The 19,125-nt window shown below is 30.2% G+C and overlaps 6 protein-coding genes across 15 annotated transcripts; 3 read left to right on the top strand and 3 right to left on the bottom strand.

The window, feature by feature from the left end:
- Positions 1-4,306: 4,306 nt before the first annotated feature.
- Positions 4,307-5,574, top strand: LOC143198506 (dehydrogenase/reductase SDR family member 4). Its single transcript, XM_076407766.1, has 7 exons — positions 4,307-4,467; positions 4,526-4,703; positions 4,758-4,832; positions 4,886-5,032; positions 5,096-5,230; positions 5,287-5,342; positions 5,397-5,574. Exons 1-7 carry the CDS (start codon positions 4,412-4,414, stop codon positions 5,509-5,511), a joined length of 762 nt encoding a protein of 253 aa, XP_076263881.1. The 5' UTR covers positions 4,307-4,411; the 3' UTR covers positions 5,512-5,574.
- On the bottom strand, positions 5,304-6,220 carry LOC143198507 (nuclear nucleic acid-binding protein C1D). 4 transcript variants are annotated; one of them, XM_076407768.1, is made up of 3 exons: positions 5,829-6,220; positions 5,598-5,756; positions 5,304-5,538 (listed from the first exon to the last, which is right to left on the bottom strand). In XM_076407768.1, the coding sequence occupies exons 1-2, from the start codon at positions 6,105-6,107 to the stop codon at positions 5,631-5,633; spliced, it is 405 nt and encodes a 134-aa protein (XP_076263883.1). In that variant the 5' UTR covers positions 6,108-6,220; the 3' UTR covers positions 5,304-5,538; positions 5,598-5,630. The 4 variants fall into 4 exon arrangements, with proteins under 4 accessions (XP_076263883.1, XP_076263884.1, XP_076263886.1 ...); XM_076407769.1 differs by having other exon boundaries at positions 5,424-5,556; XM_076407771.1 differs by having other exon boundaries at positions 5,513-5,559.
- Positions 6,221-6,487: 267 nt separating this feature from the next.
- On the top strand, positions 6,488-7,813 carry LOC143198504 (dehydrogenase/reductase SDR family member 4). Of its 2 annotated transcripts, none has more exons than XM_076407764.1 (7): positions 6,488-6,685; positions 6,751-6,928; positions 6,984-7,058; positions 7,113-7,259; positions 7,311-7,445; positions 7,506-7,561; positions 7,606-7,813. In XM_076407764.1, the coding sequence occupies exons 1-7, from the start codon at positions 6,630-6,632 to the stop codon at positions 7,619-7,621; spliced, it is 663 nt and encodes a 220-aa protein (XP_076263879.1). In that variant the 5' UTR covers positions 6,488-6,629; the 3' UTR covers positions 7,622-7,813. The 2 variants fall into 2 exon arrangements, with proteins under 2 accessions (XP_076263879.1, XP_076263878.1); XM_076407763.1 differs by having other exon boundaries at positions 6,492-6,685; positions 7,628-7,813.
- Fitm (acyl-coenzyme A diphosphatase Fitm) lies at positions 7,801-9,371 on the bottom strand. The gene has a single exon (XM_076407762.1). It carries the CDS (start codon positions 9,228-9,230, stop codon positions 8,106-8,108), a length of 1,125 nt encoding a protein of 374 aa, XP_076263877.1. The 5' UTR covers positions 9,231-9,371; the 3' UTR covers positions 7,801-8,105.
- A 286-nt stretch (positions 9,372-9,657) lies between these two features.
- LOC143198502 (arf-GAP with dual PH domain-containing protein 1) lies at positions 9,658-15,885 on the top strand. 5 transcript variants are annotated; one of them, XR_013006229.1, is made up of 7 exons: positions 9,658-9,850; positions 10,150-10,375; positions 11,748-12,138; positions 12,195-12,390; positions 12,441-12,632; positions 13,687-13,874; positions 13,945-15,885. XR_013006229.1 is itself a non-coding variant. In XM_076407759.1 (7 exons), the coding sequence occupies exons 1-7, from the start codon at positions 9,769-9,771 to the stop codon at positions 14,007-14,009; spliced, it is 1,203 nt and encodes a 400-aa protein (XP_076263874.1). In that variant the 5' UTR covers positions 9,658-9,768; the 3' UTR covers positions 14,010-15,885. The 5 variants fall into 5 exon arrangements, 3 of the variants coding, with proteins under 3 accessions (XP_076263874.1, XP_076263875.1, XP_076263876.1); XR_013006230.1 differs by lacking the exon at positions 13,945-15,885 and adding an exon at positions 13,571-13,629 and having other exon boundaries at positions 13,687-13,824; XM_076407759.1 differs by having other exon boundaries at positions 13,687-13,737.
- Positions 15,886-16,870: 985 nt separating this feature from the next.
- LOC143198929 (uncharacterized) lies at positions 16,871-18,894 on the bottom strand. 2 transcript variants are annotated; one of them, XM_076408557.1, is made up of 7 exons: positions 18,775-18,894; positions 18,611-18,688; positions 18,064-18,547; positions 17,817-18,009; positions 17,523-17,757; positions 17,279-17,468; positions 16,871-17,217 (listed from the first exon to the last, which is right to left on the bottom strand). In XM_076408557.1, the coding sequence occupies exons 2-7, from the start codon at positions 18,672-18,674 to the stop codon at positions 16,965-16,967; spliced, it is 1,419 nt and encodes a 472-aa protein (XP_076264672.1). In that variant the 5' UTR covers positions 18,675-18,688; positions 18,775-18,894; the 3' UTR covers positions 16,871-16,964. The 2 variants fall into 2 exon arrangements, with proteins under 2 accessions (XP_076264672.1, XP_076264670.1); XM_076408555.1 differs by lacking the exon at positions 18,775-18,894 and having other exon boundaries at positions 18,611-18,765.
- Between the last annotated feature and the right edge of the window lie 231 nt (positions 18,895-19,125).

A 19,125-nucleotide genomic window follows, 5' to 3' on the forward strand; every position in this document is an offset into this window, starting at 1 on the left:
TTATCGTGAATTTGTGAGTAGTGGCATTTAACACACTAAAAGAATATATGCAGATCTGTGATTTATCCGGCTCCCCATTCAATGGATTTCCATAAGGCAAACATTTCACTAATGAAGATGTAGTATGTTTGGAAAGGCTAAAAGCCAAAAAGATTGACTGATATAGGATACGCAATATCCTGATCAGATATTATTAAATTTAATCCTCCAGAAAATTGGAGAAAGGCAGGGTATCTAGAAGGGACATTTTATGTAAGGCATATGTCTATACTTCAGACAGGCGCTTATTTTATGGAGGCATATAAGATGGGAGTATTTACCTATGAATGATTTTTCACGGTAGGTGCATAGAGCATATCTAAGAGCATTAATTTGAATGGTTTATAGTGAAACTAGTGTATGAAAACTAGTACTAGTGTACTGCCCTATAAAAAAGCATCCATAATTTAACTTGGGTCTGATTATGGATATATAGGTGCAGGATAATATTTTGGAGAAGTCCATGAAATCTATGGGGGAAATATCTCTTGCAATTGATTTGAATTTTCTGATTACCTTTCAGAAATCTGTTGGAGATGTGCCATATGGGAGGTTCTAGATAAAGGATGCCCAGATTTTTCATTTGGATTATATTAAGATCCTTCTAGCTACCTCCTACTCCTACTTTAGCTTTATTGTATTACAGAGGGTTGTATTGTGTCAAATTTGATCGAAAAGTTATTAAGGCATTTAGTCGTAGTTTTATGGATTTTTTACAGTCAGAGATGGGATGGATGTTTCCTGCAGGAGATGGTCGGGCTACTGTTTAATGCAGTAGCTCTGATAGCTTCAATAAAGCACTGAAGATTGCCTTCAATGAACTAGGAGTAGCATCTGTATGTTACACATAGACACGCTTGACGTTAAAAAGGCAAAAAGGGTTAAATCTCCTAAGATTGTGGATCTGAAGGAATAGGAATGATTATTTGTGGATTGTATAAAGATAGGAAAGTCATCGGTGCTATGCGTATCCTCACTCGTAGCCTCCATAAGGTTTGGGAAAATGGAAGCGGAGCAAATAGCGAGATCAATATTAGCATAGATGAGTAAATGCAATGGAATTCAGGATACAAAAATGCCCCTAGTACATTACTAATTAGAATACTTCTCGAGTTCATTTGGGGGAAGTCCCACATGTCAAGATCAGTTAAGATGCGGTTGTTTGTTAATTGAAAGATTAGTTTATTTAATTAATCTGGAACGAGAACATAGAAAAGAGGGAGATAATTAGAGCATATGGAGTTGGCAGTCAGAAAAAAAAACTTCACTGTTAAAAATTACGAGATTTGTTTCCAATTATATGGAATGTGGTGTATAGATACCATAATAAGTGTAGATGAGAGATTGGAGGAAGATAAGCGGGGCAAGGTGGTGTTGGAACGGGGTTGTGTTTGGCAGGGGAATGTCTGGAGGGATAGGATAGGGTTTTGGAATTAATTGGTTTAGTAGGCCCATATATTTAGCTCCATCTTTTAATTTTCTTATATCTGAAGCTCCGCCAACAGTTGAGGTGATCACTTTGTGGATATAGAACTGAAATACTTTTGCAAAACTATCTTCCAATCTGCGTATGAAAAGTTGTCAAATTGATTATCCAATATTTCCATCAAATTCCGGGTTCTCTTGCTCTGGTCTTGGTCTCTAACAACTTGCCTTAAGGGATGACTCGGAAATATATTCTTCAAACCGCTTTCCGATTTATGTGGACAGGTATTGTAATAAAATATCGATACATTTTTTTCGATATTTAAAAAAATATATCGATACATCTATCGGAGGAAAATAAATATCCACTATTTTTGCAATAACTAGGAAAAATATCGATATTTCACAAAAAATGTAATAAATTGTAATTATTGGAATAGTATTTATAAACTGTAATAATTTGTAAATAAATTTACAAAAAAAATTAAAATTTTTTTTCTTAAAAATCGATATTTTTAATAAAAAATAAAAATATTGTACCTGGGTATTAAGTATTTTAAAGGTTTATTACAAATAATTAAAATGTTTTTATAATGTTTACGAAATATCTTATATATTGATATATCAGTGAAAAAATATCGGCCGAATATATCGATATTTTTCCGACATCCATAGAACAGTATAGTTTATACATTTTAGATACTTTTAAAGGTAAAATGTGCCTTAAGTCTTGGGGAGCCCATCAGAGTTCAAGGGATTTCTTTTTATCGCCGACATCAGAATAATAATGACGCGTTAACTATATATCCACAATTAAACGGAACGTTACAAAATTGCGTAAATCCAGACAGCAAGCAAGAAGAGAAGTTCAACAAGGCAATAAAAAAAACTGAAAACCCAGCAAAACCAAAGACAAAATGGATTTGGTTTCAAATAATGAAAGAACTTAATGCTAAAATACTCATGAACTGACACTGAAACTAAACGAAATAGAAATAATCTTACAGGAACCATTAGAAATGTAATTTAATTTAATAGCAGCCTTATGATTGGAAAGTGGCCCAAATCCTTATGATTCTCAAAACAAGGAAGGGAAAACTCAGAATACGTCTCCTATCGTCCTATAAGTATTTTAATTATGATATCCAAAGTTGTTAAGAGACTATAGCAGCAAGAGACTCAAAAGAAGTACAGAAGGAAGAAATATTATTCCAGTGCTTCAATTTGGTTTTAATAACAAACACGGAAAATTATAACACGTTTCGAGATCAAACTGAAATTATCAAAATTATTGCTCGGTTGCATTATTTGATATACCTCAAGCTTTTAGTGGTATATTGGGTCTCTCAACAAAATCTAATTGTGGTTGAAAACATGGCGTATTAAGGCGAATGAGATACAATCTACTCAACGAGGTTCACCCTGCGTAGAGAGATTTGTCCCCCAGTAATTCTCGCAAGTAGAGAATGCCACGTATCTATAAATCTATTCAGATCAACACATAGCTCGGAAAAAACTATACATAACTGTTAAATATTCACGATGTCAATGAAGAGCGCAGGCTAAAACATATACCTAAACGTAATTAAGTTCTATTTAATATGTTTGTACAGATCACTTACCGAAATTACATATAAAATACGAAAATACGACATATTAAACAGGTTACCAATGAATCTTTGCGAGTGACTTTAGATAACTTTTGATAAACTTTTCAATGACTAATATTAATTGAAAAATAGAATACCATTCTATGCCCCATTATATAACGTAAATCACATAAGATACTAATACCTATTGGGCATCATTTTTAAGTTGTTAAATGCTAGTAGAATAAGAAACCACATGTTTTACGTCGATATCCTTTCGGCAAAAAGAAATTGGTTGTCATAGTTATCTAACATTCAGTGATGATGGGAAAAATAGCAACCAATGATACTGATAGCCCAAAAAACCTGCAAATAACAGCAACTTTTTGTGAATACATTGCCACCAAGTGAACTGTGTATGTGAATGCGTAGTTTTGAATAATCATGCTTATTAATAACAACCGTTCATCCAAAAAATGATCATCTTCCGTAAAGACCAAAACTGGGACCCTAACGAATACTCATTTTGACAAAGTTTTATCATTTGAACGCAATCATTCAACCTACTATGGTGATTTGGCATCACTGACTGAATTATAAACGACATATTAAACAGGTTACCAATGAATCTTTGCGAGTGACTTTTGATAAACTTTTTAATGACTAATATTAATTGAAAAATAGAATACCAATTCATATTGATTAAAAACACAAACACTAATATCAATATTAATTTAGTGATCGTCATGGGAGGACTCCCATGTTTCTGGAAGGACTAGAATCCGCTACTGAAATAATATTAACATGGATGGCTTATCAGACAAACAGAACGTAGACATTAATATTAACAAAGCGCTTAAAAGGCACTCTTTGTACCTAGAATGTTAAGCAAAAAAAACAAATGAATTTTTTTTACATATATGTATAAATTTAATATGCTTTTTATTTTATCTATCACTTGCTATTGTCATAAATTATAAAGATATAATATAGTTTCTTTACTATTCTAAAGAATAATCAAAAATCTATTTTTCACAACATATAAAAAAATAAAATTAAGATTTCGAAGTTGATCAGGATGGACGTATTTAATATATTATTCAAGTCTAGTTCGCAAATTGATTGTTCTTTACAGAGCTAATAAAGATGAAATAAGTATATTTCCATTTTAAAAGACTCTCCTTCCACTGCATGAAATAAAATGTAAATTTCTAAATATGTTTGGAAGCACAAATCAGTATTACATTGACATCTAAGAGGTCTTGACTCAACGATAAGAACAATTTTCATCCTTTTAGTCTCGTCATATTACAACCTATCTCATAAATTAATCAAGATAAGTGAAAATAATTGTAACAATGTCATTTTCTCGTTTATCAGGCAGAATTGCTATAGTAACGGCTTCAACAGATGGGTATACTTATACATACCTATTTTGCTGTAAACTAAAACGTAACTTTGATTTATTGCAGAATTGGGTTTGCAATTGCGCAGCGATTTGCTCGCGAAGGAGCCAAAGTGATAATTAGTAGCAGAAATGACGAAAATGTGCAAGTAGCTAAAGATAAACTATTAAAAGAAGGTTTAAACGTTACCGGATTAGTTTGTCATGTTGGCAAAGCAGAAGATCGTGCAAAACTATTGCAAACAGTATGTATATTTTTTTCTGTTAACTAGCAGGTAATTTAACCAGTATCCTTTTAGGCTTCAAGCTTGGGTGGATTAGATATTTTAGTGTCAAACGCAGCAGTCAATCCAGAAGTCGTTGGAATATTGGATGTAAATCAGTTAGTAAAAACACCTAACTTAACATAAACATTATTTCCTTTTAGTGTTCATCATCAGCTTGGGATAAGATATTTGACGTCAATGTTAAGTCTTCACATCTCTTAACAAAAGAAGCTATCCCCTTTTTAAAAAAAAGCAAAGCAGGAAGAATTATTTATATTTCATCAATAGCAGGACTACAACCTCTAAAAGTAAAACCCATGGATATTACTAATGGTAATAAAACATGAAATCATTATTTTTTATTTTGATAGACGTCGGGGGCATATGGAGTAAGTAAAACAGCTTTGTTAGGATTAATGAAAACAGCATCACTACAATTAGCTCCAGAAAATATTACTGTGAATACTATTAGTCCGGGTTTAATACTAACACGATTTAGTAATGTTGTAAGTATTAGTTATTATAAAATTAAAAGTGATTAACATATCTAAATATTTTTAAGTTAATTAAAACTCCGTCTGAAAAATCTGATATATTGGACAAAATCCCAATGAATAGGTAAGATAACATTTAAAGTAATATTATTTTTGTTTTAAATCACAGTTAATACAGGTTTGGACAACCACATGAGGTTGGTGGATGTGCAGCATTTTTGGCATCTGATGATGCATCTTATATAACAGGAGAAAATATCGTGGTAGCTGGTGGCATGGCTTCCCGATTGTAATTTCAATGTTGTAATAATTTAATAATTCTAAGTTAAATAAAATGACTACTTTACAAAATAAAATTTAATCTTTATTATTTTCCTACCTAATTGCCCCCATTATATACCAATTAACACCACTAATCGTTAAATCTAATTTTTTTATTTGGTGTTTCACATGTCTCTTTGTGATTGATACCATGTTTTACAAATCTTTTAGCAGCAGATTGATCCACCTTTGGTCTAATAGTTTGTCTCTCATGTGCCTAAAACATCAAACAAATATATATATATATATATAACCCGCATTTTGTTTATAATTCATTAATAAAATGTACCTGTTTAGCTTTAACCATGTATTCTTTTACTCTGTTAAGTTGATTTTTCACCTCATTCTTATTAGGATCTTCCCCCCTTGTTCTTAAATACATCCAATATAAAGTATTTAGTGAATAAGTTAGAAATAAATCGAAATCAATTTTTTCTTTCTGAGAAAAATGCGTTATATCTGCTTTAAATGCTATATCTAGGAAATTCGATATTTTCTCAACACTATCATGCAAATTCTGTAACTTTTCGTGTATAATTTTATCATTTTCCAGCTCTTTTAATTCCATATTTAATTTTGTTATATAAAATTTAAATTTCAGGTTAGTAACTTGTAATCATCACAGAAAAATCACTTGTAATTTACGATAAAATACGGAAATTCTGTGTAACTTGTCCAAATTTAAGGTTACGTTTGACTAAATAAAAAATATTGTTGTATTCTTAGTTGTATATATCAAAGTGAAAATAATTTTTAATTTATTGCGTTAAAAATACAATAAATAAAATTACTTTTCATAAATACTATTTAAAATACGATTATGATAAGGCCAAGTTACACTGGCTTTATATCAGTATTTTTAGTTGCCTATATGTAGTTAATTATTATTGATATGTATACAGTTAATTTATTATATTTTAAGACTATATCTTTGATATTTATTGATTATATTTTATTCACTTCTTTACATCATATTATCATTTATAGATTATGATGTTGATCTAAGAGAATAACACATTTTGTTGGAGTTTGCCCCCAACATTATCACAGTTCATTATTAATCGTGTTGCAAAACATTTTTTTCTTCAAAATGCCTATCAAACGTTTAATAGGAAAAATTGCTATAGTAACTGCATCCACAGATGGGTAAGATTAATGTTTCACTACAGCGAAATGCAAACCAAATATCTAATGTTTATCTAATTTTAAAGAATTGGTTATGCTATTGCACATCGTTTAGCTCGCGAAGGGGCCAAAGTCATAATAAGTAGTAGAAAAGCTAAAAATGTTGAAGAGGCCACACAAAAATTAACAAATGAAGGTTTAGATGTTACAGGGCTTACTTGCCATGTAGCAAAAGCTGAAGATAGAGCTAAATTATTCCAAGAAGTATTTTAATACAAAGTTTTTTTACAAATTATTTTTTATAAGCTATTACTTTTAGGCTTCTAAATTTGGTGGTCTAGATATTCTAGTATCAAATGCTGCCGTTAATCCAGAAGTTGGAGGTGTTTTAGATGTATGTATATATTTATTATCAATATCAATAAACATAAGGAAATTAAAATTTTAGTGCTCTGAGTCATCCTGGGATAAAATATTTGAAGTAAATGTAAAATCATCATTTATGTTAACTAAGGAAGCACTTCCATTACTCAGAAAAAGTAAAGCAGGCAGAATTATATATATTTCTTCAGTTGCAGGATTTCAACCTTTCGATGTAATAAAACACACATTGAAATACAGGAATATCTAAATATATGGTTTGTAGCTTTTAGGAGCTTATTCAGTCAGTAAAACAACTTTATTGGGCTTAGTAAAAGCTGCTGCATTACAATTAGCACCTGAAAACATCACTGTTAATTCGGTAAATCCAGGTTTAGTAACTACTAGATTTAGCAGTGCTGTAAGTGTACACACGCATATATATATACATATATAATTTAACTTCAAATATATATTTTAGTTAACCCAAAACCCAGCAGCTCGAGAAGCTGCATTAGCTCAAATCCCAATGGGAAGGTAAATTTACAACATAATGCAGTAGTATTATTGAGTTTTTCAAGAAAACGATCTTATTAATTTTAGATTTGCTGTGCCTGATGATATTGCCGGTTCTGTAGCATTTTTGGCATCAGATGATGGGTTATATGTGACTGGTGAAAATATTGTGGTAGCAGGTGGTATGGCTTCCAGATTATAATTTATACAAACAATTGGTTACATTGTTCTGTAACAATATGGTAAAAAATAGAGACTAGAACATTAAATAAATCTTTATTAAAACACCCTTTTCCATATTAATTTCCAAAAAAAAAAATTACTTGCAGGTACTTTACTACAATATAATTTATTTAAACAATATGTTCATATGTGATTTTATCACAGAATAATATTAGCCATTTAAAAATAACAGCAAAGGTCAACATATAATAGCTCTTAATACATTTAAGGATCAAACTTCTTTTACAACCATAATAAAAATTAATATAAAAAAAACAAACCACAATAAATAAATACATAACTTAAAAATGCGGATATAACAAAAAAATATATTAAGTAGATTTTATCTGATTCCTGATTCATCATCTCCTTGAGATGATTGTGGATATATTGGACGTCCCATGAAGGTGGGAATACTAGTATTTCCATTTACAATACTTCCAGTTCTTCTTCTATGGGTAGTAACAACTGGTTCCTTAGTTGCCTTTTTGATGTATTTAAATACACCTTCACCTGGTAATTTTGGTAATAACTTTGAATGCACATACCACATTCTGTATGTAAAAAACCATGTTAAAATTGCTATACATCCTCCCAAGAATTTCTCTATCATTACATGATAATATAACATGGTACACACTAACATAACATCCCAAAGTATTTGAAAAAGTGTTATTAAAATAAACAATCCTCTTATGTATGGAGTGTACTTTTCATAGTTTAACTGCAGCATTTTAAATTGTATTTCTGTTAAATGCCTTAAAGGATTTGTACTCTGAGCAGTGTCTTTGATAATTCTATTATGCTCCTCTAGCCGCAGAAACTCTTTTATGCTGTCCCAGTTAATCATGCTTCTACTTTCTTCTATTAATACTAAGCTTCCATATATTAATATAAATGTATGTCCTGAAGTATCAAAACCATTCCATACATGTCCTGCTTTCAAACATGATTCTTTTGAACCATATTTATTAATCTGGCATTTTCCAAAGGACGCTTCTATATAATTAAATAATTTAGTCCAGAAAAGCCAAAATAAAGTTGCTATAACTATGCGAGGAAAATGGTTTTTAGCCATATTTTTTATTTGTGCACAACAATAAATATATGATGTAAAAGTAACAAAAGGCACTAACAGTATCAAATTCCAACCCCAAGCAAACTTTACAAAATATCTATTAAATACATTATCAGATCTTGACAGATACATCTTAGGAATAGTCGCTACATCAGCAATAAGTGATATTAAAAATAAGCAACCGAGATATATTGCCACTTTTAAATTGGTATCAAAAAATAACGATTTCTTACATAGATACAGCACCATTAGTATAAATATTTCCTTTATTGAAGTAGGCTCACTGGTGGGTTTCGTTCCTTTACAATCTATATTACTGTCACTTGTTGTTGGTCTAAAATTTAATTTTGTTGCATGGATAGACTTTCTTTTGGCAGGTTTGCTGGCCATGATAATGTTACTTATATCAATACAGACTATATAACCCTATCGTATATACAAATATTCAAAATATTTATTTTCGTCTTTATCTTGTTGAATTTTGTATAAATCAAGTCTTCGTCAGTAAACATTGAATAAAGCAAGTCACTTCCAAAGTTCACCCAGAAGTTTAATCATTTTTAAATGTGACGTAACCTCTTTTGGACAAATTTGGGCGCCACCTACGAGAACAAGGCATCATACAAAATATATATAACATAATAATATAAATTAGTAATTATATTCACTTTATATTATATTATATTATATTTCGCTTTTTATATTGACCTTTATTAATAAATAACAGTATTTACAGTGTAGTAACTAGATCTTTAAAATTGAATAAACCAAAATTTAGGGGAATACATTTTAATTTTCCAGTGTTGTCAACCGATGCGCGTCAAAACATCTTTTAAAAATGGACGATTTTATTTTTATTTTGATCTTGTAATTGACGCTAGTTGTGATGATTTCAGAGTTGTAATAAACGATTTTTTTATTCATCAAAATGGTCGAAAGGAATGAAAAATTACTGTGCGAGTTGTTAAAATTGAACGGAAATAACGTTTGTGCCGATTGTGGTTCCAGAAGTAAGTATTTTTGTTTTGTTTTGGGCCATGTCGTAAATGCATTATATTCAGTTAATTATGCCAACTCTTTAATGGCAATAGAATGTCTAATAATGTATTTCAACGATATCTAATTGAATTAAATGCAAGATTATATATATATATGTTTATTATATATTTGATTTGCATAAACAATAAGTATGTCTTATTGTTTATACTTAATTAAACTTGTGAATAACGACAAAATTTGCAATTTCATAAATAAATATATTTTTACTTCTTTTTTAAATACTTTGTTATTAATATGTTATTTATTTTAGATCCAGAATGGGCTTCATACAACATAGGTATTTTTATTTGTACTCGTTGCTCAGGAGTTCACAGAAGTATGGGTGTTCATATTAGTAAAGTAAAACATTTAAAGCTTGATAGATGGGAAGACTCACAAGTAGAAAGAATGAAAGTCGTCGGGAATATTAAAGCCAAAATGAAATATGAGGAGAGAGTGCCCCCATGTTATAGGCGCCCAAAAGAGGATGACCCCCAGTAAGTTTTTCATTATTAATTTCCTTATTAAATTCTTATCTAATTTGTGTTATTCAAATTTATTTCATGCTAAAATTATCATATCAATTATTATAATTTTTTAATATATTAGAATTATTAGTTCTTTTGTAAGCTAGTCATCATAACATATAATAATTTTACATATAATAAATTTAATATTCAGTGGCTTCTTTTAAATAATATTCAAATAGATTTAACCTAATATATTTGCCACAATTTTTAACAGTCATAATAGGGGTAATACTTAGATACATTTTAATATTGACATGAATAATCGTTTTGAAATATAAAATTTTATTGTCCTAAACATGTTTACCGCAAGTTACCTTCAATAACCTTCATAATGCATCTTTATAGTATTATGTTCTCTTATTATAAAGTCACTATTTTAATCTGGAGTATGTATTACTTTTCTACTTATGTGATATACTTACATAATTGTTTTAGTGTGGACTGGAAAAATGTTAATTATATTTTAGCTGTTGATGGTAATATGGTAATATAATTTCAATGTTTCTTTATTTTTAAAGTTTATCATTAAACATTTTTATTTAAAAATTAGTGATAAACCTTATATACTAACAATATTTACAACAACTAATTTTAAAGGTTTATATTAACAGAATAATTCATATCACCAAGTTTTGAGGAATTTTTACTAAAGATTGAGTGAGTAAAAGATCAGTGAAGGTCTGAGTTGGTGGAACATAAACTTAAGAAAATTGTGTTTTGCTGAACTTAAGCCAAGAGATGCCGAGCGCCGTTTTCATTGAAATATTTTTATTGGGATGATTGAGTAATATTAATGAGATGAAACTAATGGCTGCTGTACTACATTGGGTTGCTCTAGACTAAATGAAACCATCACTGGGGTATATTAAAGATAGCCAAGCATTGAATTTCAATATACTAAAGACATGATATGATTTTTCATCAGAACAAAGCTTGGCCACTTATCGTAAAAGTCATTAAGAACACCTTAGGATGCTTCAATAGAATATCTTCCCAACCTTCTGTGTTCATCAAGCATTGTTCTTCTAATTATTGTTTGTTCTGGTTGATACATATATATGACCTATAGGCTGCTTGTCACTTCATTTGGGAAAGCTAAAAATTAGGTCAATTATGAGATTGTTTCAAAAAGCAAAGGATTTATTCAATATATCTGAATTAATCCTCAACATTAATAAAAACCCTCAAAAATTATTTGTACTCTATATATTTTTATTTAATAATTATTATGAATTTAATAATTAAGAATTTGTATCATGAAAACAAAGTAAAAGAAATATTTTGGGAAGTCTTACACATAAAGAATGTACTAATGTGATAATTTTTATTTCCATTTTAGAGTATTAGTAGAGCAATGGATCAGAGCCAAATATGAAAGAGAGGAGTTTTGTTATCCAGAACGTCAGTCATATACTAGCGGCTTTTATTCTGGTTTTCTTATGAAACGAGGCAAAGAAGATAGTAAATACCGATCTAGAAAATTTGTACTGTCAGAAGCAGAAGATACATTGAAATATTTTGTAATTGAACACAAGGAACCAAAAGCAATTTTGAGGATATCAGAACTGAATGTTATCTTTGCACCAGAGAAGATAACATATCCAAATTCTTTACAAATTACTTTTTTGAAGGATGGTACTACTCGGCATATATTTGTATATCATGACGAAGGAGAAATCATAACCAATTGGTATATGGCAATAAGATGCGCTAAGTTGCATTGGTTACAAGTTAGTTTCTGAAGTGATCCATTTATGTCAGTTTACGATATGCTTTATATTATTAGGTTGCTTATCCTTCAGCCAGCGAATTTGATCTGGTAAACTACCTAACAGAAGATTTTGCAAAGGAAGGGTGGTTGTGGAAAACAGGCCCAAGAACAAGTGATGGTTTCAAAAAGAGATGGTTTACACTAGATAACAGAAAACTAATGTACCATGATGATCCTATGGATGCTAATCCCAAAGGGGAAATATTTATAGGTAATTGTACGTTTTTGTAGTTCGCCGTTTTTTATTTGGTTCATTATCAGGTTATCAGACGGACGGATTTAGTATACGAATTGGTGTATCGTCAGGCTTTAAAGATCAAGGTTTCTCCTTTATGCTTACTACACCAGATCGAGTATATAATTTATCTGCCCAGACTGAAATTGATAGAGATCATTGGATTGAGGTTTTAGAAAGAGTAATTGATCGACCATTAACGCCACAAGATTCAGCAGGTACTTTCAGTCATAAATAACTGTGCGTAGAGTTGTGTAGTAGTACTGTAGAAAATTTGTTTAACGCATGTTGGTATTTTCAAAATCTCTTATTAATTATTTTTAGAGCTGTTTATTATCTAATCAATATGTCGTTATACTGTTTTTATTTTGGTGTAATGCTATAGTATATTTAATATGTTGACAACCAAACACAATAACAACTTAATCCTAATATCTTAATTAAATATAAACTGTAATAAAATTGTTATGCTTTATTAACGTGTCTCATAATATGTATTTAGTGTATTGATTCAAATTTAATAAGCTTGTATCATGCAATAATAGGCTTTAACAAAATTCATCCACATTTTCATTTTTTAAAATCATGTTTTAACTCACATTTTGGCTTTTTTTAACTAACTAGGACGACATTACTGGATGCAATATTATGTTAATAAAACTAGTAGTTGAAGATATAATTTTTACACAGTTAAATAAATAACAGATCTAAGCACATAATAGTTGGTTGATTGTTGAATTAATGTTATCAATTCGGATTTGAACGCCAATCACTCCTAACACGCAATGGTTTTTATTAATTTTTACCTTGAAATATTCCTTAATATCTAATTCCCTTTTAGATGGTATTTAATCATAATTTATCTTTTTATCAACATTTGAATGTGATATGTTGTGTATGTATATATTTGGAAAGTATGATAAGGGATCCAATAAATTAGATTTGATATTAAAATCACTATGTATTGTGTAGGATAATCAGAAAATAAAAATTCTATATGGTTTTCATAAAATCCATTGGAATTCCTAGTAGTTTGTAAATTGAATAACAGTGGTTGTGATTATGATAATTCTCTGTACCATAATGGATGTATTTTATTTATACTGCCATCATTTTATTGATGTTTTGATTAGTAATGGCCTTTTTATTTATGTAGATGTTTAACAAATTGATATTAATTACTCGGGTGTTATTATAAACATAGACGTTTAATAGGTAAATATTTGGGTAATGATAAGATAAATCCAAATCAATTAAAAGCCTTGTCTTTAGTTCAACAGGGTTGTCATATAAAACATTGGCGAACAAGAACAAAGATCAAAGGTAAGGAACGGGCCGGAGTAATATACCGCAGAATGGTCAGAGCATTTGGTGATTTATTGTAATTAACAGACCAGCAACAAATGCTTTGGTAATATGTAAGATGCTGATAGAGGTTGAATAATGAAGATGTGTCCAAGGTTGTAAGATGTTTTCCATGTGCCTGAAATCTGATTGAAGCCATCATGCTGACTAGTGCTTTTGTTTCAGTGTCCGCCAGATTAATCAGAAAGAGGACAAACACAAACTCCATGAGTATTTTTTCGCCTAGGTAGTTCCTAAGGAGTTTTCGCCTATATCTAGCCTAGTCTTGCATTTACATAGCCTTAGTAGTATGCCTCTTTCAAAGATACATATAAATAGAAATAATAATTTTTATGATGCTTGTAAGTTTGGAAATGCTTGCAATATTAATGTCGCACGGAGGGAAAATATTTAGTTTTGGAATCTCGTTTCTTTTAAATAATTAGTCCAGTTTTTATCCTCTATATATTAAGCTATATATATTTGATCTAATATGAATAATTTTATAATATAATAATTCAAATAATATTTAAATATAAATCACATGTATCATAGAGTAAATAGAAATTATTATTTTCAGATAGTAAACATGTTTAAAATACAAATATTTCAACATTATTGACAATGTTTCATATACATATTTTTAATTTAAATACCTCAACTTTAACAAAACAATTCAGTTGATAGAACCGCCATCATTCTAATATTTTAAGTTTACATTCAGCTTACATTTATATTTTTATCTTTGTCACGGGCATACTCTAAGTCATGAATATATTCATACATGCTTCATTTAGCAAATACTCAACTCTATAACTGATATATATATATTATCTACCTTGGGATTCAACTTTATTTATTTTTTTTGTTTGTTATAGTGAATTTGCACCCGCGAAGACTATTGTAGCATATTTAGTCTTAACCTAATATTGTGTGTGTTTGTTTTTATATTATTCGCTCCTAATAGTGCCTTATATGTTTTTCTACAGTATAAGTGACGTGGTTTTCGTTTGAAATAAAATCGTATACCCCTCAGTGAAATTCACTATAATCAACAAAACCCATTCCTATTGTAATAACTGCATCAAATTTATTTAAAAAATCATTTTTGTATATACTTACTTTTATCCATACAAACTGAACTGTTTTTAGTACAATGTACGTTACCACTGGTTATCTACATGTTCTTATGGAATTCGATTACCCAAAATATATCGTGTCATTCAAATTAATCGCAAATTTATACATTATACAATAATCAATTGTACCATTTCTACTGATAGGAGCAGTGCGTGAAGAGGATATTTGGTTTAGTTTTCTTTTTTGACGACTCATTACATATGTAGTGTAAACTGTAGTTTTAAATTCATTAAAGGAAGACTTATAATCCCATCCGTTGTTTTTGCGTTTATCATTCTAAAATTAGTTATTAATATCATGACATGACAAAAACAAATTTGCTATCATTTGTTATTGCGATTATTTTGGACCCTAGAAGCATACATATAGCATTTAGTTGTAAAATAGACTGAGACAGAAAATTGAAATAATCCTGATTGAGGTTCCTAATCATTTTATTATTAAAAGAGATTCCCCTTGCCTATTAAGTACAAGTCAATACCCAAAACTTTATTATACATAACCAGCATTAAATGTTCCATAAGGACTTCCAACTGCGCTTCACCCCATTTCCTGTATATAATCATTTAGTTTAGCAAGTATTTGTACAAACTTTGTAGCTCTATCAGTATGGACATACCAACAAATTGCGTTTAAGATGTAAAGAAAACCTCATTCCATCCAAAAAGAAGTATTTCATTCGTGTTTTGGAATGTCTAGTCTGTAGTCGCCTTCTGCCGATTTAAAGTGTTTGTTCAAATTAAATCTAAGTTACTAATATTTTTTACCATTTATCTGTTGTATCTGTATATATTAGTAGTAGGTTTACACCAAAATATTGTAGATTTAAAATGAAAGGTAGTATTTAATATTTACCAAATACATAATTTCATTATTTATATTCCACATTTTGTATTTTAGTTTATATAACTTCTAGTTTTCAACGGTAGATCTGTTGTTTTAAACATGTACAAGAATCTACCTTTAATAAAGCAATCTCTATTATAACTTGTGATATTTATTTTCTAAAGCATTCAAAATAAAACAGTTGCGTGTTATCAAACATGCCTGGAGTTACATATGGAATCCAAAATATCAATAATTCCATATTTCAACCTTCACCAAGGAATTTTGGAGGATTGCTTCATTCGAATCCTCGGCTTTTCCTTATACCTAATAGTCGATAGATTCCCTTCAAGATTTCATGGAGAACCCTTCCAATTAATATTAACACATCCCTAAAGTCTGTAATCTGCGACAATCGTTCTCTACCAGTCATCAATAACGATCATTTTTTTCCGATCTTTTACCATGCCGCGTTATTTATGCTAATAAATGCATGTCAGTGATATGGCTGATATTTGAGTTATCTGCTGCTTTTGTCAAGCAGCAATATCTACAGTCCCTTAACTGATCTCCATTGACACCTCTACAGAATGACGGTAAGGGCATACACATATTAATAGCTTGCACAGTACACGCTTCTGAAGATCTTTTACCTTTTGATAGGCGCACAAAACACATCTTTTAAATCTAAAATTTAGACTCATCTAATATATGGATATTTTTCCAGGTTTTTGTGTGTTTCAGCCTACTTCAGTCTATTTTACTCGTGAATAGTAGTTAGCCCCAGTTTTTTTGGCTGCTACACATCCTTTCTGGCCAAGAGACAGTCTACAATTGTAGTTGAACTTACTACAATTGTAGTTGAACTTACTACAATTGTAGTTGAACAACAAACTTTTTGCGTCCTGCAAAGTTCTCAATATTTTAGTATTTTCTTTTTAATTCTTAAGCCGTACGGCTCTGCAGTGCGAACTATATCATGAAGAATACTAGAAGCCGCATCGTCTGTCAACGAACATAAGATCGACCAAGCAGTGTATACTACCATATTGAACGCTGTAATTGTTTTTATTGCATCCTTTCGCGATTCCGTAACAGACAAATATTTTGTTACACCAGTGTGATAGATTTGAAATGAAAGACCACATTAAAGTATTGAGCATAACTAAATGTAACATTACAAAATAATCAATTTATTTGAATGATTTTAATATCTATCTATATACAGAGAATAAAATTGTTTACATTAAGCTTTCCATCTCTTGCATAAATTGTTTATATGCATCATCTTTGGTATGTTGACCAGCTGCCAATGCATTGTTCAAATTAATTTCTTTCTGTTTTAATTCTCTGACCAAACTAGTGACTGGTTTGTTCTTTTTCTCTTCACGTTTTATTCTTAAAGCTGATGGGACAAATCTAGTAACATCTGCACTGAGATTCCTAATTTGGGGCTTAGCTGAAATAGTTGCTCCTTGTTTTGTTGATTCATTTCTAGAATTTTACACAATTAAATTAATTATTGTTATTGTTATTATTACTAAATGTATTTTACCTATTAATTAATTGTGGCGCTGCTGAGAGAACATTTGATTTTGGTTGTGCCATAGATTGTGGACCTGTCACTAAAGGTGGTGCTGGTATTCTTATAAGTCGTGGGCCTGCACCAGGTATTCCTAAAGGCAATCTAGGTGGCAGTCCTGGTGGGGGACCTGGAGGCATTAGTGGACGCCCAGGCGGTGGTCCTAAATATATACAATATAAATAACAGATTTTGAATAATAAATCTGTATTATTACCTGGAGGTAATCTAATACCACTTCCTGTAAACAACATAGGTGGAGGTACTGTTGGAGGAGGATTTGTTGGAAGTGTTGGTAACACTGGAATTGGTTCACTAGTACCAGGTGGCAACAATGGTTCTATATTAGAAGCAACTTTAGGTTGTTCTTCATCTTTGTGTTGATCTAATTTTTTTTGAACAGTCTCCATTTCCTTCATGAATTCATCTACATTTTGACCAGACAGTGCAACCTAAAAGTGGTAAAACATGTATAATAATTTCGAAATTATTAAATTGTAATATTAGTTACCATTTTTTGTTGTAATGATGTGGGTTTAACAACAGGTGAATTTGAATTAACTTGACTACTGCCTTCAGTTTCTTCTGACATACTTTCATCTACAGATTTTTCTTCTTCCATTCTATACCTGGTTGATATATCAATAACTTCACCATCATCATTTATTTCAGGTGGTATGCCTGGTGGACACCCAGGGGGTTCTCTATTGATACAAATTAGTTACAGTTTATGTAATGTTAATGTTATCTTGTGTTACCTAACAGGTTGTCCTAATGCCTGAAGCTTCAAAGCTGTAGCAATAGAATAAATTGCAACCTCAGGTTTCCTTTCTGTTATAGGTAATGGTATTGTATTGGTTATATTTTGTTGTGGGAGCTGTGGCAGAGGAATTTCATCTACCGTAACACTTTGAGCACTTTTAACTGAATCATAAAAAGCCACTAGTTTTGATCTTCTTTGTTCGTATTCTGATTGCCTTTTCCTTAGGTCAGACCATTTTTCAGGATCATCTTTATAATACATTCCCAGAACTCTATCTAAAGTGTCTCTTAATTTTTTCCGTTTGTCTTTTAAAACCTTTTCATTTAATGGAGATGGCTGATTAACATTAAACTCCATTTGGTCAATTTTTTCCATTTCTTCTAAAATTTGCTGTGGATCCTTACCCTTTAATACTGCGGCTCTGACCATTTGTCTTTGTTTTTTGTTTTTCTTTAATTCTTGTTTCCGAGCTTCTTTCCCTATCAAATAAGTTTAAAATGTTGAAAATGTTTAATCCATATATTCACAATTTATTTTCTTACGTGCTTGATCCGTTGGATTCATATATTTACCACTTTTGGTGGTATTAATAGATCTTCGACCCATTTTTTTCTGTTAATCTAAGAAATTTTCAAAATAATACAAAATTACACTAAATCTATCCAGCTCCTTTCATATAAACTGTATGACAGTTAAATAGACTAACCTCAAATTTGCTGTAACTTTAGAGTTCCGTAAAATCGATAAATTTTAATAACCGAAAAAACCATTAAAGATATTTTGTTTCAACTAAGTTGTTTAGCTATTCACAAAAGGGTTATGATTGATTTGAAATATTCTTTAATTCATAAGATTTAAAGTCACTTAATTTAAATTGGAACTTTTTTTTTATTTTAAAATAATTCGATATTTAAAAACTATCGATATATCAGAGGAAAAATATCGATATAAATACCTATTTTAAAGGTTTAATAAACATAATTAAAATATTTTGAAAATATTTAATTGATATCTTTAATTATTTTTGATAAAATATATAAAAATATTGATATGTAGC

Source organism: Rhynchophorus ferrugineus, unplaced genomic scaffold (assembly GCF_030347505.1).
Source record: "Rhynchophorus ferrugineus isolate W39M unplaced genomic scaffold, kcgeb_rfMv2 rfM6, whole genome shotgun sequence".
In the NCBI taxonomy this organism is placed as follows: domain Eukaryota; kingdom Metazoa; phylum Arthropoda; class Insecta; order Coleoptera; family Curculionidae; genus Rhynchophorus; species Rhynchophorus ferrugineus.

Bases quoted from the DNA above. Each gene is read 5' to 3' on its own strand.
- LOC143198502 (XM_076407759.1), top strand. From the start codon at position 9,769: ATGGTCGAAAGGAATGAAAAATTACTGTGCGAGTTGTTAAAATTGAAC. The intron at 12,391-12,440 runs GTAATTGTACGT...GTTCATTATCAG, and splicing joins CAAAGGGGAAATATTTATAG to GTTATCAGACGGACGGATTT. The intron at 12,633-13,686 runs GTACTTTCAGTC...CCTTGTCTTTAG, and splicing joins AACGCCACAAGATTCAGCAG to TTCAACAGGGTTGTCATATA.
- LOC143198504 (XM_076407763.1), top strand. From the start codon at position 6,630: ATGCCTATCAAACGTTTAATAGGAAAAATTGCTATAGTAACTGCATCC. The intron at 7,260-7,310 runs GTAATAAAACAC...TATGGTTTGTAG, and splicing joins CAGGATTTCAACCTTTCGAT to CTTTTAGGAGCTTATTCAGT. The intron at 7,446-7,505 runs GTAAGTGTACAC...TATATATTTTAG, and splicing joins CTACTAGATTTAGCAGTGCT to TTAACCCAAAACCCAGCAGC.
- Fitm (XM_076407762.1), bottom strand. From the start codon at position 9,230: ATGGCCAGCAAACCTGCCAAAAGAAAGTCTATCCATGCAACAAAATTA.
- LOC143198507 (XM_076407768.1), bottom strand. From the start codon at position 6,107: ATGGAATTAAAAGAGCTGGAAAATGATAAAATTATACACGAAAAGTTA. The intron at 5,757-5,828 runs GTACATTTTATT...TTGATGTTTTAG, and splicing joins ACATGGTTAAAGCTAAACAG to GCACATGAGAGACAAACTAT.
- LOC143198506 (XM_076407766.1), top strand. From the start codon at position 4,412: ATGTCATTTTCTCGTTTATCAGGCAGAATTGCTATAGTAACGGCTTCA. The intron at 4,468-4,525 runs GTATACTTATAC...GATTTATTGCAG, and splicing joins GTAACGGCTTCAACAGATGG to AATTGGGTTTGCAATTGCGC. The intron at 5,033-5,095 runs GTAAAACCCATG...TTATTTTGATAG, and splicing joins CAGGACTACAACCTCTAAAA to ACGTCGGGGGCATATGGAGT.
- LOC143198929 (XM_076408557.1), bottom strand. From the start codon at position 18,674: ATGGGTCGAAGATCTATTAATACCACCAAAAGTGGTAAATATATGAAT. The intron at 18,548-18,610 runs GTAAGAAAATAA...CTTATTTGATAG, and splicing joins GAATCCAACGGATCAAGCAC to GGAAAGAAGCTCGGAAACAA. The intron at 17,218-17,278 runs GTAAAATACATT...GTAAAATTCTAG, and splicing joins GCGCCACAATTAATTAATAG to AAATGAATCAACAAAACAAG.